The sequence below is a fragment of the Natrix helvetica genome (genome assembly GCF_964273705.1).
Source record: "Natrix helvetica genome assembly, chromosome: 7".
Classification (NCBI taxonomy): domain Eukaryota; kingdom Metazoa; phylum Chordata; class Lepidosauria; order Squamata; family Natricidae; genus Natrix; species Natrix helvetica.
The window spans coordinates 24629080-24651598 of record NC_138558.1 but is presented as its reverse complement, the minus strand read 5'-3'; the positions used below and the strand labels follow the sequence as shown (position 1 = coordinate 24651598).

The 22519-nt window shown below is 41.6% G+C and overlaps 1 protein-coding gene across 1 annotated transcript in view; it reads left to right on the top strand.

The window, feature by feature from the left end:
- Positions 1-17413: 17413 nt before the first annotated feature.
- COL25A1 (collagen type XXV alpha 1 chain) overlaps positions 17414-22519 on the top strand; it is a gene marked incomplete at its 5' end in the record, with an annotated part of 298043 nt that continues 292937 nt past the window's right edge. Inside the window, 2 exons of the mRNA XM_081960325.1 lie at positions 17414-17731; positions 20049-20118. Coding sequence (XP_081816451.1) covers positions 17414-17731; positions 20049-20118 — 388 coding nt within the window. The remainder of the gene's footprint in view (positions 17732-20048; positions 20119-22519) is intronic.

Here is a 22519-nt window from a genome sequence, read left to right as displayed (position 1 = left end):
GCTTGTATTTTCTTCCTCTTTGTAAACTGCTTTCAGTCTTATGGAAAAGGGAGTACATAAAATCATTATTAAACAACTAGCAACATTTGCAAGATGAAAGCCAACATTGGAGAATCTAGATAGCAGCTACCAGTGGGAGCTCACAGTCACAATAAGAAGACCAAGTTTTAGATGGTTTCTTTTTCTGGGCTATGAAAAAAAAATAGGGAAGCCAAAGAAAATTTTGGAAGTTGCTTTCCTAGACACAGGAGTGTACTGAACTCTCAATAAACTGGAGGCACAACCAACCCTGAATTAACAATCTTAAGTTAATGACTATTGGCATCAGCAATTGTGACTCCCCTTTTGTCATCTTGATGTTGCCCTTCACACCTAGTTGTCTGATAATTATCTATTACCTAGCAATAATGTGTTTGGAAGTTCATACAGATGCTTTCCTCCAGGACGAAGAATAAGTGATTGAAAAAATACACCAAAGACAGGCTCTTGAAGAGATGTCTCCTAATTCACAGCAGCTGTGCATCTGATCTCTCTTTTGTGTTAAAGGGAAAAAATTATAATGGGGCAGGAATTGCAAGGTCAGCTACCCCAGCACTCTGCAAAGATGCCAGAAACTAATCATGCGCTGCCAAAAAGGTTTTCTACCTCTGTACGTTGTAAATCTGACATAGGAAAGTAGTATACACATTTGGGAGGCAAGGGATTGTCTTTTATGTCTCTCATTTAAAATGCTCCTCTGAATTGAGGATCAAATAATGGGACCAAAGCAGGCTCCAGAGTTAAATTAGTTCTGTCAAGCGATGACATCTGAGAAGCGGTCTTGCCATAAAGGGGCCAATTTTTCAGCCGGTTTAGGAATGAGCACGATTTGCAAGGTAGTAAAATTGTCTGGATTACACTGTGTAAGCCCGGATTTACATTGAATAAAGTTAGTTGGAGCAAAGGAGTTCGCCACATTCAAAAGAGCATGTTTCTCTTTAAATTGTATTAACTTAATTACAAATAGCAGTGTCATCAGATTGACTCTATGATTGTAAGCAGAACCTTTTTAAGATCCCAAGAGGTAGAGGAGAAAAGCTTCCACTTTTCTCTCTCTCCTTGAATCCTATGCCAATACGTATATGTTTTTTCGTCATTTCTTTTCTCCACTGAAAAGAGTGAAGGAGGGATGTCCACAGGGTGTGGTCAAAAATGTTAAGATGGTGTTGGAAGAAATATCCACCTGGTTCAGTTCCAAGCCGGGAGAAAGACACTGGAAACATGGAGGCTGGTTGGAAAGATGAAGCAGAACACTGGTGGGTTGCAGGCGGTATGCCTCGGCGTACCGAAGCCTGCCTGGAGCACCCAGTACCGTTCTGATATGGTGCTCCGGAGGGGTCACCCACTTGAGCTCCTTACCTGTCCTTTAAGCCTTTGGTGCTTATGCACACACGCATGATGCGTACAGCGCCTGCGCGATGCTCCGCCAAGCAGCTGGAGCATTGCGGAGGCTTGCGGAAGCATCACAGGCAAATACGACGCATGCACGCACCGCACGCATGTGCATGCATGCCGCACGCATCCATGTGGATAATGCCAGGGCCGTTCCAACCATATCAGTTGGAACGGAATCCAGAACCCACCTTCTCTTGAACTTCCTATTCCTGTGCAAGAACATGTATTCTATTGACTGTTGTAGGGGAGTCATAGCTGGCTCTGTAGATTGTCTGAGCCAAGCTTGGTTTAAGCTTAGTCTGCTGACACAATGAAGGGGCTTGTTGGGCAATTCCTATTGTGGCTGAGGGCTAATCCTACCTTTGTTCAGACCTTGATGCAGGGAATTTGCTTGTGAATAGAACTACCCAGGTCTAAAGAATCTCTTTATCTCCTAAGTGCTGACATCTGCTGAGGGCCATCAAGAAAGGTGGGGACTGCTTTCTGGCTCCAAGAGCATGTTCCTCAATTTCTTATCCAGGGAAATATAATATTCTGCCTTTTTAATACTTCTCAGAATATTTCATTCTTCTAGGACAGGGGTGGGTGCTAACTTCCTAACTTCATGGTGCCATTGAAATTTGTCCATTAAGGTACTGGAATAAAAACTGGCAAACCACGAGTTCAGGAGCCAGAAAGGTGACTTTGGGTCAGTCACACTTTCACATCCCAACCAGTGGTGGGATTGAAATTTTTTTACTACCAGTTCTGTGGGCGTGGCTTGGTGGGCATGTCGGGGGAAGGATACTGTAAAATCTCCATTCCCATCCCACTCCAGGCCAAGGATACTAGAAAATTCCCATTCCCCCCCCCCAATCAGCTGAGACTCAGGAGGCAGAGAATAGATGGGGTGGGACCAGTCAGAGGTGGTATTTGCTGGTTCTACAAACTACTCAAAATTTCCACTATCAGTTCTCCAGAACTGGTCAGAACCTGCTGAATACCACCTCTGATCCCAACCCACTGCATGGGATTGTTGTGAGAAACCCATTAAAGTAGGCAGAAGCCTTATGTATGCTGCCTGGAGTTGTACAAAACATTACGACAGGATATAACTGATATATTCATCTCAGGTGATATAAATGTACTTAGATATAAACAAGCAATTGGAGCATCCAGTATCTTTGGAAACTAAATATTTCTTAATCACTTCCAGTCAATGCTATTTCACAGGTTACATATTAACAAAAATATTCAATCACATCTTTAACCTCCACCCCCACACAGATTGTTTCCCATCATAAAGACTGAATATTTATACATTTTTTCAACTGCTTGAAATCTTAAAAGATCCTAGGTAGTAGAAAGAGAGGAACAGAAATGAGACACTGCAGCAATGAAGCCATAGAAATATAGGACTATAAAAATTATATTAAATATTTTATTAACAATTAGAAAAACACCCCCGGTGCCTATGTTTCCTACCAATTAGGACTAAAAGGTTTCCAAAACAGCCATTTTCTGGAAAGTGATAAGAACACAGAGAAAGAGAGGAAGAGAGAGGAAGAGAAAGAGACCTTGCCTTGGGCAAAAGCTATTCCTTGGGGGGAACCCCCATAGACCAGGGGTGTCAAACTCAAGGCGGCATCACGTGACATATTGGGATTTCCCCTGACCCTTGCTAAAATGGGGTGGGTGTGGCCAGCGTGTGACGCACAGGCCGGCCGGGAGTTTGACAGCCCTGCCATAGAGAATGCTTTTTTTTCAACCCCTCTCCTTCTGTATTTCTCAGTATGTAGGAACCATCATCAGGTGTTCTTTAATTATTCAGACTGTAAGGGCAGAATCTGGCTTGGATAGGCAGCCCCACAGATGTTCAACATCCACTTTGTAGCCTCGCCTCCTAATTAAGACTTACAAAGCAAACCTTCTACTATTTTAGCTCCCACTGATCTATCGTTCTCCAAATCTGTTGGATTTCAAGTCCCTTCACCTCCACGATAAGGTTATTGCACTACTATCAGAAGGGCATCGGATTGAATCAGAGGCATTTGATCCTTAATTCTGGGTTTTTACAAAGTGTTCAGTTAAAGAACCTTTTCTGCATTTTATTAAGTTAAAAGTTATTTCTGACATATGTTCCTTCATTTGGTTTTTATGGAAGTTGTTATTGGATTTTAATTCTGTTAAGGATGTGGTATATTTTGCTGTATTTAATTGTATGCTGCCCAGAATGAGATGGGCAGTTTCTAAATTTCATATGTAAATAACGAAAAATAAATAAAAATTCGCAATCTGGTTGTGTTACTAGTGTTTTTTTTTTACAGGAAACCAGAGCCATCTGCAAGCGGGAGTAGAGTTTCAAATGTGATGTGCATTTGATCTACTTTTGTACCTTTGTTGTGATGTTGGAGGAATGTATGAAAAGAGTGAAACTTGCTTTATCACCATGCAACATTGCTTTCTCATTTTGATGAAAATCTCTGAATTCCTTTTTAGTAAAAATATGAAAGTACAGGTAGCCCTCGGTTTCCAACAGTTCAGTTAGTGATGTTCAAAGTTACAACCGCACTGAAAAAAGTGACTTATGACTGTTTTTCACACACTGTGACCTTTGTAACATCCCTAGGATCATGTGATCAAAATTCAGACACTTGGCAGCTGGTTCATACTTATGACCGTTGCTGTGTCCTGGGGTCATGCGATCACCTATTGCAACCTCTGACAAGCAAAATCAGTGGGGAAGCCAGATTCACTTAACTCAGGGGTGTCCAAACTTGACAACTTTAAGACTTGTGGACTTCAACTCCCAGAATTCCCCAGCTGGCTGGGGAATTCTGGGAGTTGAAGTCCACAAGTCTTAAAGTTGCCAAGTTTGGACACCCCTGACTTAACTAACTTAATCAACTGCAAAGGTTCATTTAACAACTGTAGCAAGAAAGATCCTACAATGGGGCAAAACTCACTAAACAAATGTCTCACTTAGCAACATAAATTCTGGGCTCAATTGTGGTCGTAAGTTTAGGACTACCTGTATATCGTGTTTTTAAAATCAGTAGTTCTAAACAGTGACCATACAACATTACCTGTCTTCCCAGTATGCTTTTGGGAAAGCCAATTTGTTTTTCAATTAACATATACATGGACTTATTCCTACAATATGTTACACATTTTAACTGTATCAGGAAAGAAGCCAATAAAATAGAATGGGAGTTAATCGTTTCCCCTTTCCTTGTGGAAGCAATCAGTTTTTCTCCAAAGATTTTTTTTTTAATGAAGTGATTGTGTGTGGTATCTTTTCAGCTCTCTCAGCTCTCTAGTGAGTTTATTAAAAGGAAGTAAAAGAGCTTCTTTTTTTTAAAAAAAAAAGCAGAATGTGTACAACAGCAAATCAACTGCAACAAATATTCCATTCCTGTTCCCCCTGTCTATGGTTCATTGGAGCTAAAAAGGAAACATAAGGGGCACAGATCCACAAAACTGGATTTCTATGTGGTAGGTTGCTATTTCACAGATGTGGAGTTTTATGGATTAAGGTGCAATTAACTCTAACAGATGGATTCACATTTCAGTTCCTTAGCAGTTTTCTACCAGTGTAAATAAAAAGTTAAGAGAAAGAAAATAAAATCCATGTTTTTTTTTGTCCAATTGACACTTTAAGGGACTTTTTGTCTCTTACATTTGGAAATCAGCGCATTTTAATATTCTAAAATTCAGTGGGTATGTCAGTTTAACAGATAAGATCAATGCCCATTCTGTACATTTGACTGGGATAAATGGAAAAGAAGGCCAACTTCATTCAGTCTATCCATGGCTTTCATAGCACATTGCGTTACATGAAGCAGAAGTATTATGTTATTGTCCTAGCAAATCTCCTTTGTCTATGCAACCTTCTATCAAAGTGCTTATTAAGATAGCAATAATGATACATTAATCCCTCAGATATTTTCGTCCTATTTTGTAGTAGAAAATTGAATCATAGCCAACATGCAAAAAAAAAAATACTTTCTATTACTGAACGTAAGAAAAAAACAAACAAACTCTCTAACGGCAAGTTGAAAAATCAGTTAACCACAGAGTCTGTCGTCTACACCTACACTGGATATATTCAAGCATGTTTTAAATAGCTATGGCTTGGGAATGCTTTACTTTAAGTTATTTCAATCAATAAGGGGTTGACATCTAAGTCTATGATTCCATAATTTTCTGTCCATTCTCCTAGATACTTTGGATAAATGTACAGTGCATTTCTGCAATGTGATTTACTTGCTGTTGTCTGGCAGTATTAAGATTTAATATTGGAAGTGATCTCAGTTTCTGGGCATTGCAATTTTTATTGTTTTCTCAATATTTTGGGAAGTACAAGTAGCACATTCAGCAAAAAATGAAATAATATAAAGTTTATTTCTGAAAGGCTATTTCTATTATTTTACAATGATTAATCAATTAATCTCTTCACAAACAAGACATAGCAAAATCTATACTCCAGATTTAATTATTCTAAGCAGTCCCGAAATGAGGGCAGTTTGTATGTGAGTGGCAGGTTGCTTTATGGATGCTAAAATTTGATACAGATGAGAAAAGAGAGGGAGGTAGGTAGGTAAATAGCCACAAAGATAAATGGTGAAAATACAAAATCATCTAAATCAGGGGTGTCAAACTCAAGGCCTGGGGGCCAAAACTGGCCTGCGGGGTGCTTAGATCTGGGCTGCCCTGGAAACAGAGAAGGACCGGCCCGCAGGCCCTCTGCCAGGAAAAATGGAGCTCAGGAGGGCCCTCCCGAGCTCCGTTTCCACTGGCAGAGGGTTGCAGGAAACCATCGCAGCCAAAAACGGAGCCTGGGGGGGCCACTTTCACTCTTAGAGTACTCTGGCCATCACAGGCGCCCCTGACATGACTGATGTCGAGCTGGCCACACCCACCCCGGCCCCCTGAAGTCAGACACAGACCTGATGCAGCCCTCAATGAAATTGAGTTTGACACCCCTGATCTAAATGATGCTCTTTAAAAAAAAAAAAGCTCATTCCTCAATGTGTATGTACTGGAAATAAGACAGGATTCATTAATGGAACTTTTTGCAACTTAATAACAAAAAAAAAACTCCCACCCATGTGTGTATAGAAATGTGTGTATAGAAAAGCTAGTTAACAAGCAAGATAAATCTCCTATAACTGATTCCATTTTTCCGCAGCAACTGAAATCCACAGAGGAACACAACATTTCTTATCATATACAAGTCAAATCTAGTATCCACAAGACCAACTCGAATTTCATTCTAAGCATATGGCCAGATATTCCAGGGGGTAAACTTCCTAAAAAATTAGTTCCAGAAGAGATTCTCAAAATCACATAGTACGATGAAACCTTGGCAGGGAAGCCTTTAAGTGTTGCCAGAGGCAAGAGCTCAGGCTTATAGGCAAATTTGACCCCTTGTTGGTCAGTGAATAATACTATTCTTGTACCTTCTCTTCAGTAAGTTTTTAACATTGGTAAAACTCTGCAGATCTAAGATCTGACTACATCACCAGTAACTTCTGTTTTCTTGCACTAACAACCACAGATCAGCTGGGTAACTGCTTTCAGATGATCATGGGAAGCCATTGCAAAGGACTGGGCTTTCTGCAGCAATCCCAAATGTCATTTCTCTGAACATTTGCAGATGCGTGCAAAAGCTAAGGGCTGCATATGGCAGCAGTTATAGATGATTGGAGAGCATCAGGCGGGTCATGAACATGCAAAAGAATTCCAAAAGCTACCCACTGGGCACATGAGCAGAACTTTCAATCAGCTAGGGTTAAGAATCCAAATGTTCTGGAACCATAAAGAATAAGGCAGCGCCATCTTGTAACTTGAGTTATACGTAGCCTACAGTCGCCAATTCACGTGGCACTTTAGTAAGGAAAGAAGTCAAATCCTTGTGCTAAAGGACTGAAATGCTGCTTAGCAAGGACTGTTCTTCTGTTGCAGAAATTTATATTTTATTAATTTGACCAGTGAGTTTTCATGCTTGATTAGGGCGAGGGTGCATGACTTCAGGAAGCAAAGGCCTACCCTTGATCTTTGAGAGGCATAGCAAAAGCTATTCCAAAATGTGGTTTAAAGATAATAACAAAAACAGATTTTCTTGCCCTCTCAAAGGGGGGCACTCATCAACAAGGTACGGTTCTTAGATGCCATGAGATGACAGTATTGAAAAGAAGGAATCAGGAGTATGTCCTCCTTATGGTAATGTGTTGGGGCAGTTAGATGTTCTTGGGACAAGACAGTCCTGCGAGCAACCTGATCCTATGTCATGGGTGACTTAAAGGTGATAACCAGCACAGTTGGAAGCCTATTGGGAGCCAGAGTAATGAGTGACAACTGCCTGCATCATTGCATTCTTGGCCAACGGAAGCTTCTGGATGGTCTTCAAGGATAGTCCTATGGAAAAAGCGTGTTGCAGTAGTCCAATTGGAAAGTGATTGAAGCATGAGTGACTATGAGCAAGGCCTCTCAGTTCAGGGGGGGCATAACTGGTGTCCAAGCCATAGTTATACAAAGACCCCCAGGTCAGAGGTGGGTTGCTCCTGGTTTGGCCCAGATTAGTCGAACTGGTAGTAGCGGCGGCGGGATGCTCTGCCCACCCACCCGGAGGCTTCTGCGCATGCACAGGAGTGTCACGCTTACGAGCGAGCACTCACATAAGCACCCCCAAACCTGTGGTAAAAAAATCGGCAACCCACCACGGCCCCAGGTGCAACCACTGACTGTTCTTCAAGAGAGGGCTAAGTCCAGCAGAACACACACACACACACACACACACACACACACACACACAAACACCACAATTGTGCACCACGTCTGAAAAGAGCAATGCTAAAAGAGAGATGTAAGGACACATTGGTACTTAAAGGTACCTGTTAGTGAATTCTGAAGCAGCATTCAAAATACTGAAATTCCTTTGCACTTTTGAGAATAGAGAGCATTCTGCCTAATAAAGAGGGGGCATGTTACATGACTTAGACTGAGCCAAGTAATATATGTGTCAGAATAATGATGTTGTTTGCTGAATTAATTTTACATCAGGGTTTTTCTTCATTCATAAGTATGGATGGAAAGCAGTGGTGGGTTCTGGATCCCGTCGCAACCGGTAAAGTGCAATGGGACCCGGCATCCCCCACATGCAAGCGTGCGCGCGCATGTGTTCTTACCTCCATGACTCCTCTGTGACGCCTCCGTGACCCTTCAGCTGTTTGGCGGAGCGTCACACAGGCGCCGTACACTCCGTGCACATGCACAGAAGAGTCAAAGAGCTGAAATCTAGGTAAGGAGTTCGGGCGGGCGGGCCCTCCGGAACACCGTACTGGAACGGTACCCGGTGCTCCTGGCAGGCACCGGTATGCCCGTACGGGGGCATACCACATGCAACCCACCACTGATGGAAAGCCAATTTGCTGAACTACTTAAGATAGCAGGTTAGAAACTGGAACACTGTGAGTTCTAATGCTGTCTTAGGCCAGTCACTTTGTCTCAGCCCTAGAAAGCAGGCAATGGCAAACCACTTCTGAGAAACCTTGCCAAAAATCTGCAGGGACTTTGTCATGGAAGAAAACAAATAACACAAATGGTTAATTTCTGGGATTTTACAATTAAAGTTGGAACATATTACCATTTTCTCTGTCTTTTTTTCTTTTTGAACAATATATTGCTTTTTTAAAAAAAAACAAAAAACAGTTGCTTAGTCCCATCATTGTAAACTGGTTGCTAGGGCAGCATTTTACGCAGATGGCATGCATTTATGTTTTGTACTTAAGCTTTAAGAGAAAGCAAAAGTTCTATCTTGCAACCATCAGCTAGGAATGATTTCTTTTCATACAGCATTTGCATTTTAAAGAGCCAAGGCAGAGGAAAAGGTATTGGCAAACAAATATATTAGTAAGTATATATTATAGCTGATTATAAAGGGATTTTTCTTTGAGCCTTTCTGTTAGTGTTGACTCCTGAAAACAGCCTGGACTGGTCCCTGTAGTTTTCTTGGCCAGGTGTTTTGGAAATGGTTTGCCATTGGCTTCTTCCTAAGGCTGAGAGAATGACTGGCCCAAGGTCATATACTTTTCTTTGTGCCTAAGACAGGACTAAAACTCATGGTCTCCTGGCTTCTAGCATGGTGCTTTCATTCCTGGACTGAACTGGCTCTATATGCAGCTACAGGTAGTCCCCAACTTACAGCTGTTCACTTAGTAACCGTTCAAAGTTACATGGGCAATGAAAAAAGGGTTTTATGACCATTTATTCTTGAAAAAAAGAATGACTTGGTTAAGACAAATATTCTTAAGAAGTCTTCTATTAAGCAATCCCAAAGTTCTACTTAGACAAGATCAGCTAGAGATCACATACACATCAAAGGCTCTATGCAAACCGTCAGTTAAGACTTTGATCCAAGCCATGTATTCCCTGTGATGCTCTGTGGAAGCCAAAGTTGGACTTTGAAGAAGTAAGACAAGAAGAGAACTGGTGCTTTTAAATTTTGGTGTTGGGAGAAAACTCCTGAGAACCCCACGGACTGCCAAGAAAACAACAATGGGATCACTGAGCAAATCTATCCAGAGTTTTCATTTGAGGCACACACAAAAAAATAACAGGCTCAAATTATCCTACTTTGGATACTTTATATGAAATCAAACTCTCTAGAGTAGACAATAATGCTGGGAAAGGTGGCTGGAAGTTGGACAGATTCAGTTATAGTAGCCATGGGTGCACTGTTAGAATTGCTGAAAGATCATGTTGGAGGAAATCAATGTCAATGATGTCTTGTGGCACCTAATCATCATGATCAAGAACAGTTTGTCCTCTTCTTACTTTGTTGCCTGGAGCTGAATAAAGCCAGTGTCAAATTGAGACGCAATGGATAGTTCTTCCACTATGGTCTTTGTCCAATCCCCCACTTGTTGTGGTCCTACTGATGATGTAAATCAGTCCTACTGATGATGTAAATCAGGGGTTGCCACAAATACATCCCTACGACCCATCCGCTCGCACAGAGAGGGACTTCTCCAGGTGCCGTCTACCAGACAGTGCCATGGGGCGGCGCCTAGGAGCAGAGCCTTCTCTGTGGCGGGCCCAGCCCTGTGGAATGACCTCCCCCCCGGATATTAGGACTACTACTGACCTCCGCTCCTTCCGTGTCAAGCTCAAGACCCACCTTTTCCAAATAGCTGGCCTGGCTCGACCATAACTTAGTAACGCTCCTGATGGGTTTTTTAATTTGGTAATTTTATTAGGGGATTTTAAATTGTATTTTTAACTGTCTTTCACTTAAGTCCATCCTCCTCCATGCACATATGTATATGTCTCTGTTTTTTGTATATATGTTTGTCTTATGTGTATTTTTTATCTGTTTGATTGTACGCCGCCCCGAGTCCTTCGGGAGAGGGTTGCGGCTAATCAAATAAAATTATTATTATTATTATTAAAGAAGAGGGAGTCAAACTGTTCTCCAAGGCACCTGAGGGTAGAACAAGAAGCAATGAGTGGAAACTAATCAATGAGAGAAGCAACTTAGAACTAAGGAGAAATTTCCTGACAGAACAATTAATCAGTGGAACAACTTGCCTTCAGAAGTTGTGAATGTTCCAACACTGGAAGTTTTTAAGAAGATGCTGGATAACCATTTGTCTGAAGTGGTGTAGGGTTTCCTGCCTAGGCAGAACCAGAAGACCTCCAAGGTTCCTTCCAACTGTTATTCTATTCTATATTTGCTTATTTATGTATCATATTTATATGGCAACCTATCTCACAAAAATGTGACTGTTTTTGATTTCCAACAAGCTGTCATTAAATAGAAGTCGGCTTTCAAATTAAAAAAGAGATGGTCATTCCCAATTCAAATTCTACCACACACAATTAGAATAGTTCTTAGATGAGAAATCTCCAGGGAATGTTCAGGCTGGATGTTTAAGAGTCAACTCAAAGGAGATTTTGTATATTTTTTTATGCATAAGGCATGCATAAATCTTGCTCAACATTTTTTCCCCTCCAAAAGCAGAATCAGGAGCCAAGGAAAGATGTGTTATTTTTAACCTTACAGGTTAATTTATTTGTCTACAGAAGCACTTCCACATTGTTCTTGCACACTTTTTTTTGAAAACAAATTGTTATAAATAAGCAAAATTGGTATTATCATGCCACAAATAGAAGTCTGTTAGAAACTTCTATTTTGGTGCTTATCCTCTCCTTTCCTGTCAAAATGATGTTAACCTGTTATATTTTGTTTCTCTTTACAGTCTTGCTGTAATAAATCTAGTTGCTGACTTACCAGATGCTGTCAACAAGAATAGCTGCAATGTGCCCAGGGTAGACAAATGGATATTGCAGTGTTAGCTGCAGTATTTAACCCCAGTGTCAAAAGATATTACAAATACTGGGTCATTATAGCTGAACTGTGGTGACCGCCAAATGTCTTTATAATGATGCATAGAGGAATTCCCACACTCCAGAATTCAGGAGTGGAGACTGCATGTATATAACCTCTGGAGGGCTCCATGAGCTACAACGGTGGTGGAATGTGGATCCTGAACATTCTTTTAGATGACATCTGATCTCCATCAATTGTCTATGAAACATAATATACTCTGAGTCCTCTGCTGGTTATAGGATGGCAAATGTCTATTTTAGCCCTTACCGTATCTTGATACATTTGCTGTCTGCCCAGTTCTCTGTATCTTGTGTATTCCTACGCTTTATAGGTATTACTACCCATGTTCCCCTGAAAATAACACAAGGTCTTATTTTCTTTTGAACCCTGAAATAAGCGCTTGGCCTTATTTTTGGCGAGGTCTTATTATTTTTGAGGTGCAAGAGGCGGAGAGCATGGTCACCTCATGGCTGCTGCTGTATTGCAATATTTTAGAGGAAGGCTTATTTCGGGGGAAGGGCTTATTTGAGTGCATATGCTCAAAAGCCCAATTGGGCTTATTATCTGGCGAGGTCTTATTTTCAGGGAAACAGGGTATAGATTATACATTATGATGGATTTCAACAAAGGCTCTCAGTTTTGAGACTACATTGTGGCTCTCAACATAAAATGACTGGTAGGAAGATATACGTTTTTATAAAGTGTGGATTTTCCAGAATGATATCTCTCTAATGCCATCTCCAAAATTCTCTCTGCAATCTTTCCTTACCATTTATCTTGCCTGATGCTTATGGGGCTGGTGGGCCAATTTGCAAAGATAGCACTGGAATATTGTTGCCTATCATTTCTACTTTCTAATCTGCTTTATAAGGATTATTTGGGACCCAAAGGCATCCTTAAAAAAGGATAAAGCTGGAGCATATTAGCTTGTTTTTCATGTAAAAAGTGAGGTGGGACAAGATATATAATTGTACTCTACACATGATTTATTAATTTTAATACACTATCATTTTCTTGCCCTTGTTAACAATGATTTCATAGTAGCTGGCTATAATCATCTTATTTAGCATCCCACATTTTTTCCCCAGGCATTACGTGATCACATCAACTCTATGAACAGGTGAATCAGTTTGATTTTGCAGAGTTTGCTAAGCACACGTATGATAAAATAGCACATTTGCCATCCGACTATGCTACACAGTACTGAGTGGGGAAGTAAGCTGCCTGTGGGGATTATTGTTAATGAATAAATAAATCACATTCCATCCCCATAGTTCCATATCAGGAAGAATTCTAATTTGGATCAGGATCAGCTACTGCAATATTTCAGTAGACAATTGCTGATATAAACACTCCTTCCTGCTCTCCTTTCATTTTAGCCGTTTAAAACACTGCTTTGATTAACCAAAAGATAATGTGTGGCTTGTTGAAATGGTACAATTTTTTTGTTTATTCCCCAAATTTGTACCCAGGCAGTTTTATCAAAGCCACCCTGCAGTGGTTAAAACTGGGGATGTGAAAAGGAAAGCAGAAAACACTTTAATTCTATCCCCCCTCTTTCTGTTTCAAACATATTTAGGAAATATCTTGCCCTTATTGTAATATTATATTTCATAACCCAATTCTCTCCACTGGGTTTACCAATAGCAATAGCACTTTGACTTATATACTGCTTTACAGCCCTAAGCAGTTTACAGAGTCAGTCTATGCCCCCAACAATCTGGGTCCTCTTCAGTAGTGGGGTTCTGTGGGCATGGCTTGTTGGGTGCGGCAGGGGAAGATTTCTGCAAAATCCCCATTCCTTCCCGATCAGCTGGGACTCGGGAGGCAAAGAATAGATGGGGGCGTGGCCAGTCAGAGGTGGTATTTACTGGTTCTCCAAACTACTCAAAATTTCCACTACCGGTTCTCCAGAACTGGCCAGAACCTGCTGAATACCACCTCTGGTCCTCATTTTACCAACCTTGGAAAGATGGAATCTTAAAAGTCAACCTTGAGCCTGGTGAGATTTGAACTGCCACATTGCAGGCACCTGGCAATCAGCAGAAGTAGCCTACAGTACTGCACTCTAACCACTGCACCACTGTGGCTAAAAGCTGCAGCAATGGCATTTTCTGTGGCAAAGATCAAATAGCAGGGCTGTCCGCAGAGAAACAAGGTCAGGAAAGTCAAGGTGGCAATCACAGCCATGTGATTAATGCGCAAAAAAGTGAGGTTTTGATCACGTGGTTGTGATCATACAGTATGTTGATCTTTTGGATCCTGCCCTGTGATATTTATGTATGTGACCTTTATCTTCAGACTTTGTCTGTCTAACTCCAGCTTCTCAAAGGTTCATGAAGAGAAGGTTGAGGGAACAAAGACCATATAAAATGCTCCAAAAAATTAGAAAAGCAGCAAGATAAAAATGGAATACTCATATTCAGTTTTTTGGCATACCTGAGAAAGGAATGCAGGTGTAGTTTCTCACTTACTGACCACTTGTTCTGTCCCCACTACACATTAGTCAGTGTGCAGCTTGACATGCAGCTAAACCAACCTATCCAATAAAACAGACCATGTGCATAGATCTGAATGCTTCATTCCTCCCAATGCAAATTTCCTGTCACATGGTAGACAAGACGTATCTGGGACATTATAGATCAGCAGCATAGGTGTCAGAGCAATAGTCCTTTAGTCCTGTCTTCTGATCTATTCCTACTGGAACCATTACAAGTTACCGAAGACCAACCCTTCTAAATAGTCCAGAAGGGATCATGGTTGGTGGCATCAAAAACCACCCAGAGATCCAAGGGAAGTAGCAGGAACACACGCACTTCAAGGATAGATCACCTACTAAATTACAGTAGGTAATCCCAATACCATCTTCATACATATATGTAAGAATATATGCATATGCATATACATACTCTTGTCCTATATATATCCTATATCCATAAGGTAAAGGTTCCCCTCGCACATATGTGCTAGTCGTTCCCCACTCTAGGGGTCAGTACTCATCTCCGTTTCAAAGCCAAAGAGCCAGCACTGTCCGAAGACGTCTCCGTGGTCATGTGGCCAACATGACTAAACGGCGAAGCCGCACGCAATACTGTTACCTTCCCACCAAAGGTGGTTCCTTTTTTTCTACTTGCATTTTACATGCTTTCGAACTGCTAGGTTGGCAGAAGCTGGGACAAGTAACGGGAGCTCACTTGGTTATGTGGCACTAAGGATTCGAACTGCCGAACTGCGGACCTTCCTGATCAACAAGCTCAGCGTCTTAGCCACTGAGTCCCTATCTTCATACAGATACATATGTGTATATACTCTGTGTGTGTGTGTGTGTGTGTGTGTGTGTATACACACACACACATACATATGTATATAAACAATATATATATTTATATATATATATATATATATATATATATATATATATATATATATATATATATATATATATATATATATATATATATATATATATATATATATCCTATATCCCTATCCCTATCCCTATCCCTATCCATCTATCCATCTATCCATCCATCTACCATCCATCCATCCATCATCTGTCTGTCTGTCTGTCTGTCTGTCTGTCTATCTATCTATCTATCTATCTATGCTGGTTTTGTTGTATTCGGGTCTTTTCCCGTGTAAGGTTGAGATTGTCTTTGCAACGTTTCGGCAGGATCTCACCTGCCATCTTCAAGCGTGGGCTCAAAATGTCTGTCTATCTATCTATCTATCTATCTATCTATCTATCTATCATCTATCTATCTATCTATCTATCTATCTATCATCTATCATCTATCTATCTATCTATCATCTATCTATCTATCTATCTATCTATCATCTATCATCTATCATCTATCATCTATCATCTATCATCTATCTATCTATCATCTATCTATCTATCTATCTATCATCTATCTATCTATCTATCTATCTATCTATCTATCATCTATCTATCTATCTATCTATCTATCTATCTATCTATCTCTAACTCTACATCATCTACCTACCATCTATCCATTATCTACCATCTATCTACTATCTATCCCTATCCCCATCCTTATCATCTATATTTTACTCCTCTTAAATATAAGTCCCTGCCTCCTTTAAGCCTGCAGGAACGCATCCCTTATTCAAGGAGAATTTCGGGGTCTCTCTTTACCAAGGAAATTCCAGCCTGGTCTGTTTAATCCTCCACGAAGGGCAAAGGCTGAGAAAGAAGAGGCAAGCGGCAAGCGCTCTCTCTCCGCACACCCCTGTCTCCAACCACCCGGACTTCTACCGAGCCAAACTACGCGACTGCAGCTCAGCCCGCCTTGCGTGCAATAGGATGGGTTTTCCGTGTCAGAGGGCTCCAAAAAACGCCGACTGACAGGAATCACCACGGGGGAAGTTATGAACGGGTCAAGGTGATGTGCAAAGACTGCCGCTGAGCTCAGTGGGACAAAGCCACGGAGGGGCAATCCAGGAGTTGGTCTTCTAAGGGACAACCGTCTTTTCCGCTGTCCTAAATCTGGTCGCGATACGAAGTCTCTCTCGCCCCGCCGTTGGAGTCCCGTTGCGCCAGGACGGCCCTCTTTCCTTCTTCCCCTGGGGTCCTCCTGGCCGGGCTAAGGAGACCTGACCCCTCCCCTCTCCCTCCGCAGTCCCCTCTTTCTCATAGTCACAGGCGGCTCGATCCCGCGGAGTCCAGGCAGGAGAGGAGCGTGGCGCAGCGGCGGATCGGCGCGGGTGGGTGGGCGCTTGGGTGGGCAGGGAGAGACTGGCTGGCCACCGCTTTGCATAAATTATGCTAAAAAGCCGAATCTCCAGCCTTCCCGGGTCAGGAGCGCGGGGAGGGGGACGACGACGACGACCCGCCCCCTCGGGTCTAGGTGAATAAATTATGCTAATAAGACTCCCGAGGTTCTGGCAGGCGCTCGGAGGCGGCGTGCGCGGCGGCGTTCAGCCCAGAGAACCAAGCGGGAGGCTCCGGAGACGCTCCTGCTGCTGCTTCTTGCCTGACAGCCGCTACTAGAGGCGCCTACGCAGACAGGCAGGCAAGGGGGCTGCAAACGGACTCCGGCGCAGGAGGTGGTGGACGCCTCTGCGCTCGCCCGCTCTCGACTCGGATTAAGGGGGTTTGATGCTGAAGTAAGTCCGAAGTTGTCCGGCTTCGCAGAGCGGCAGGAAAGCGCCAAGGAAAACCCGAGGGGAGCCGGAGAAGCAACAAGTCCGTCGGCGCCGTCGGGGAAAAGAGCCTGGAAAGCAGCACCTGACGAGGTTGCCAGGCGCCTCTGGGTCGGCAGATGCCATAAAAGGCAGCGGCTGGCGGAGGGGGAAGGCTGCCCTGCTTCTCGAGGGGCTTCCCGCGAGCCTCTTTTGGATGGCAGTTTGAGGGCTACCTTGGAAACCCAGGAAACCTGTCCTGCGCGCCGCTTTTCTTGGCATCGAAAGTGCCCTTTTCTCGGTTTTTGGAGGGACGCCTTTGAATTTTTGTCCCGTTCTTGTGGTTCCTGGTTTTTTTGTTTTTGGCGTGTGCGTGGCGGGGATCTTCGGGCAAAGCAACCGTCCACTGAGAAGGAGGAGGAGGAGGAAGAGGGATTTCCCTGCTGCTTCTTCCAGCCAAGCATGGTGGGGAAAAGAAACCCTGATGCCAAGGGGGAAGCCGGCTGTTTTGCCGGACAGGGCTTCTGCTCCCTCAGGTCTGCTCCGCCCTTCAACTCGCTGCTGGCTGCCTTCCTTCTCTCGGTGGGATCCATAGCCTCGTGTGTCTATCTGGGGATGAAGACCAACGACCTTCAGGCCAGGGTTTTTGCCATTGAGGCAGCGCAAGGGGACATGGGCGCTGCTGCTGCAGTCGCCGGTTCCTACCGGTCGCTGCCCAGCTATTCTTTGGATCAGCTGAATTCCCTGATGCAGGAGAAAGTGGAGCAACTTCTGGCTCAGGTGAGGCGGCCCTGAAAGTGGAGGGTGGGATTGGCTGTCCTAAGGACAAGAGGCTGTTAGCCAGCCAGTCAGCTGAGAGATACTTGTCCATTATGTGAAATGGATTGGTGGTCGTCTAGGTCAGTGTTTCTCAACCTTGGCGACTTTAAGTCCTGTGGACTTCAACTCCCAGAATCCCCCAGCCAGCATAGCTGGCTGGGGGATTCAGGGAGTTGAAGTCCACAGGGCTTAAAGTCGCCAAGGTTGAGAAACACTGGTCTAGGTCCCCTCTAGGAAAATAACAGGCAACCAGACATCAGTGAGCTCTAGCTTAGCTAGTGGTGAGGGATGATGGAAGTTGCAGCTCAGCAACATCTGTTAACTCCTGCCTTGGTCTTTAACCAAAGGCAACGTGTCAGACAGAGAGATGGTGTGCATCTTGGTGGTGGTGGGAGCTGGTATGATGGGGGGAAGTAGAAGAGCAAAATGCTTTTGTTAGGAATTGTCTGATTGAAGAAATAAGGCGGCAGTTAAATGTATTCACTTTGTAATAGTATGTGCTGCATTTACTTCTCCCCTTTTCTGCACCAGGACAGTATGTATAATACCCCAGTATCTTCCAATGTATGGATCCGGTGGCTCAGTGGCTAAGACGCTGAGCTTGTCGATCAGAAAGGTTGCCAGCTCGGTGGTTCGAATCCCTAGTGCCACGTTATGGAATGAGCTCCCGTTACTTGTCCCAGCTTCTGCAATTCGAAAGCATGTAAAAATGCAAGTAGAAAAATAGGGACCACCTTTGGTAATAGCGTTCTGTGCACCTTCGCCTTTTAGTCATGCCGGCCACATGACCACGGAGACATCCTCGGACAGCGCTGGCTCTTCGGTTTTGTAACGGAGATGAGCACCGCCCCCTAGAGTCAGGAACAACTAGCACATATGTGCAAAGGGAGCCTTGCCTTTACCTTTATCTTCCTTATGTGGCATTCAGTATTAAGTGAGAAAACCATGGCTGTCCCCATGTGACCCACTGATGTCACGGCTAACTGAAGATTGAAACCTGTGTTTTCCAAATCCTAGTTCAGCCCTCTAACCACTACCCTAAAATGATTTTATCTATATTAACTAATTTGAGGACAATGTAAGTTAGAATGCATTTTAATCTTTTTTTAAAATGCCAGAACAGGTTCTTCTCTCTGTTAGCATTCTTCTTTTGTAGAATAGCAGTTATAACAAAGAGTATCCTATGCTCATATGGACTTTTTCTTAAGATATCATTACCATCTACCACCCCCAGTCCCACAAAAATTTAGAAGAAAAAGAGGGCCATGAATCTATAAACAAGCATGCTGCCCGGAGTCTGGTCATGGGAATTGTGCTCTGTTGTATAAACTAAATAAACAAGTGGTAGCTATCAGTTGCCCCAACAAAATCCTTTAAAACAAGGGTTATCATAGTGTTCAGTGGACTGCTATGAACTAGAGGCAATATGGGGCATTTGTTGCATTCCAGGAATAGCTTGAAAAAAGAGGCAGCGGTAACATTAGCAGGGCTCTATGTTACATGTACAAAATGACATTCTTCCAACTGCATTTTGTTTTCTTATGATGTGTAGGAGATGACCAGGCTGACCCCTCCCTAGAGCTCATCTCTTACATGAGGGTTACTTGGTTAGCATTATGGCTGACGAGAGTGTCACACAGGCATGTGTTTGTAAAGTAGATATTTAAGTTTTGATGGGCAGCCAGGATCAGTCCAGGAGATTGCTTGGGAGCAGCAATTAGAATTCAACTGGCAGGAGCAATTTCTATAAATGTGGAAGCAGTTGACCTGCATATACAAAATATTCATTGCTTTTGATCTCTAATTTTCAGATATTTGCCAAAACAAAATCCTCTGAAAGATAAGCAATTGTTTTCATACATAAGAGACAGCACAAGGGGACATGGGTGCTGCTTTTTTTTTTTTTTGAGTTTATGTCTGATATTTAAATCAGGGACAGCAATAGGTGTGACTCCAGAAGTTGTTAAACTCTATTGCTCATCATATCCTCTGTCAGGATAGCCAATCATTACAGATGAGAGAGTGGGACTTTAAGAACATCTGGAAATATATCCTAGTTTCACTTCTGATTTAAGCTGTGGTTATGATTACAGTGAGCAAGTGATCAATTGATTAACATACAGAAACTAGAAATAATGAAAATTAAATGGGCTAATAAATATCAGTTCATTGTACATTTACTCCTTATAAATACTGTAGGATAGATTTGACACTAGTTCTCTCATTCTGCTTTTGCTGCAAAGGAATGTTTTTCAGATGTTCTTTTTCTTCCCTGTAGAAGACCTATGAACATATGGCAAAAATCAGAACCATAAGAGAAGCTTCTTCAGAATGCAACTGCCCACCAGGTAAATGAGAAGAGCATCCAAAAATAATTCTAAAACAATTTGACACTGCTTTCATGTAGTATGTATAGATGCATATTCAATATTGCCAGATATTGAACAATGTGTTCTCACTGTTCCTTTGATTATTCTATTGGTGAAACACTCAGGAATAAAATACTGTACAGACAAGTTAACATAATCGAAATATTAGGGTAAATATTCATTATGCTAGGTAATTTCTTACCTCCTGCTCCATTCCTGAAAAGGAAGTCCCTTTATTTCAGTGAGTTATTTCTGGATGGGCATGGATAAGATTGCACAATAATTGTTAAAGAGTATCATAAACAAAATACAGCAAAACAAATCTTATTGCCTGTAATGTGTGGTAAGGCCTTGAACATGTATGATCTTAATCTGTTCAATGTGAATTTAAACTTTCTTGTTTAAAGCGCAATACATTTTATAGGACTCATTCCCTAGGAAATCCTGTTGAAGGTTACAATCAGTCATTTTAATACTTATTTACCAGAGAGGAAGCCCTATGGAATTCAATGATTTCTTTTTTAGTAGAAATATATCTGATTCTACTGTGTGACTACAATCCCTTGGGTTTCTGTCTGTCATAAGCCAATGAGATGTTTTTAACATAGAAAATGATATAAAAATGACTTAAATAAATAATGAATAATTGAACCCAGTGGGATGCACTTTTAAGTAAATAAGCATTAGATGAAGGTTATAAAGCTAAAATCCTTTTCATATTTATTTAGCAATAAATCATATTGAATTAGGGCTTGCTTTAAGTAGATAAATGTTCAAAGGCTCATGCTGTTTTATTCATCTATTTTAAAGCATTTAGAAGCTTATTTCCAAATAAATGTATTTAAGAATGTTCAGTGAATGAACGCATAGTAAATGAAGCATTCCAGAAATGTTTGTGTTTCAGAGGTAGATTCACATACTCTGTTACTACACAGTAGAAGTCATTATCTGTGACTTGCCTTATTGAGAAAAGGGAGAAAGTCAAGTGTACAAGTTAAAGCTAAACAAAACTTTGTTAATTGTTAATTGTTAATAATTGTTTTTCAATTTGCACTGTAGAATACGTGCATTTGTGTTTCATTTGCATACTATGCGCGTGCGTATTTTTGAAATAGCAATTTTTAAATGTTTGAGTCTGTAAAAATTAGATCAGTAATGGTGGGAATGTATTACTTCCCTTTTTTAAAAAAAAGTTGCAGTACAGTACTACTTATGTGCATATATTTTTAACTATCTTCAGAAATTAGAATCTAAATACTGCTAATTTTGTTGGGTTTCTTGAAGTTAGAGTGGCAAATAGGCTATTACAGTTATTTATTTATGGTGTACTCTGTGCCAGGATGATGCCCACACAAAAAAGTGGATCCTATGAACTATTTCACCATCAAGACTTAAAGAGAAGAATTGACCATTTCAGGAATATATTAGGAATAAATTGGTAGTTAGGTCATTAAAGCAGCTTATATTTCATTCACACAAACATTATGAAATAAGTCTAAGCTTCTGCATGTATATAGCTTCTTTGCTGCAGATAAGGATATGTAAGGATATTGGAATTAGAGACAGAAAGTGTGCCTGGGATCAGAGCAGTGTTTTTTACTCTTGAAAATTCTAGCTGAGGAGTTTTGGGAAGTGAGGTCCATTACAGCTTACAGTTGCCAAGATTGAGAAACATTGGCGGAGAGCATGTCCAATCTACCATTATTGTATGATGGTCCATGGAGGAATGTGAAGGTTCTTTGGGGAATAAAATAACCTGAAAACCATTTCACTTATTACTCCAGTAATCAATTATCTGTATCTGGAAACACGTTTGCAGCTTGTAGAAGTTCCTCATACCATGACTGCTGAAAATTGATAGTAATTTAGGTGGAAAATACCTGAAAACTACAGATTTATGATAAAATAGCACAAATCAAGAAAAATCTCCCAAACCCAGCCTTGCCCATGTGTAATGTGTCTCCTTCCACTTTGTAGTTCTTAGCCCTTCCCCCAAGAAATGTTAATTATCCTGTTTAGAAACCAAAAGGGGCATATTGTAGAGAGCAACTCATTTGTTTTTGAGCATATTGTCAAAAGAAAAGACCCGAACACAACAAAACCAGCATATGTATGTATGTATGTATGTATGTATGTATGTATGTATGTATGTGTATATATATATATATATATATATATATATATATGTGTGTGTGTGTGTGTGTGTGTGTGTGTGTGTGTGTGTGTGTGTGTGTGTGTGTGTGTGTGTGTTCAAATGTATGTGTTATTTATAAAAAGAAACATAGTGGTTCAGTGACTAAGACACTGAACTTGTTGATCAGAAGGGTTGGCAGTTCGGCGGTTTGAATCCCTAGCGCCGTGTAATGGCGTGAATTCCCGT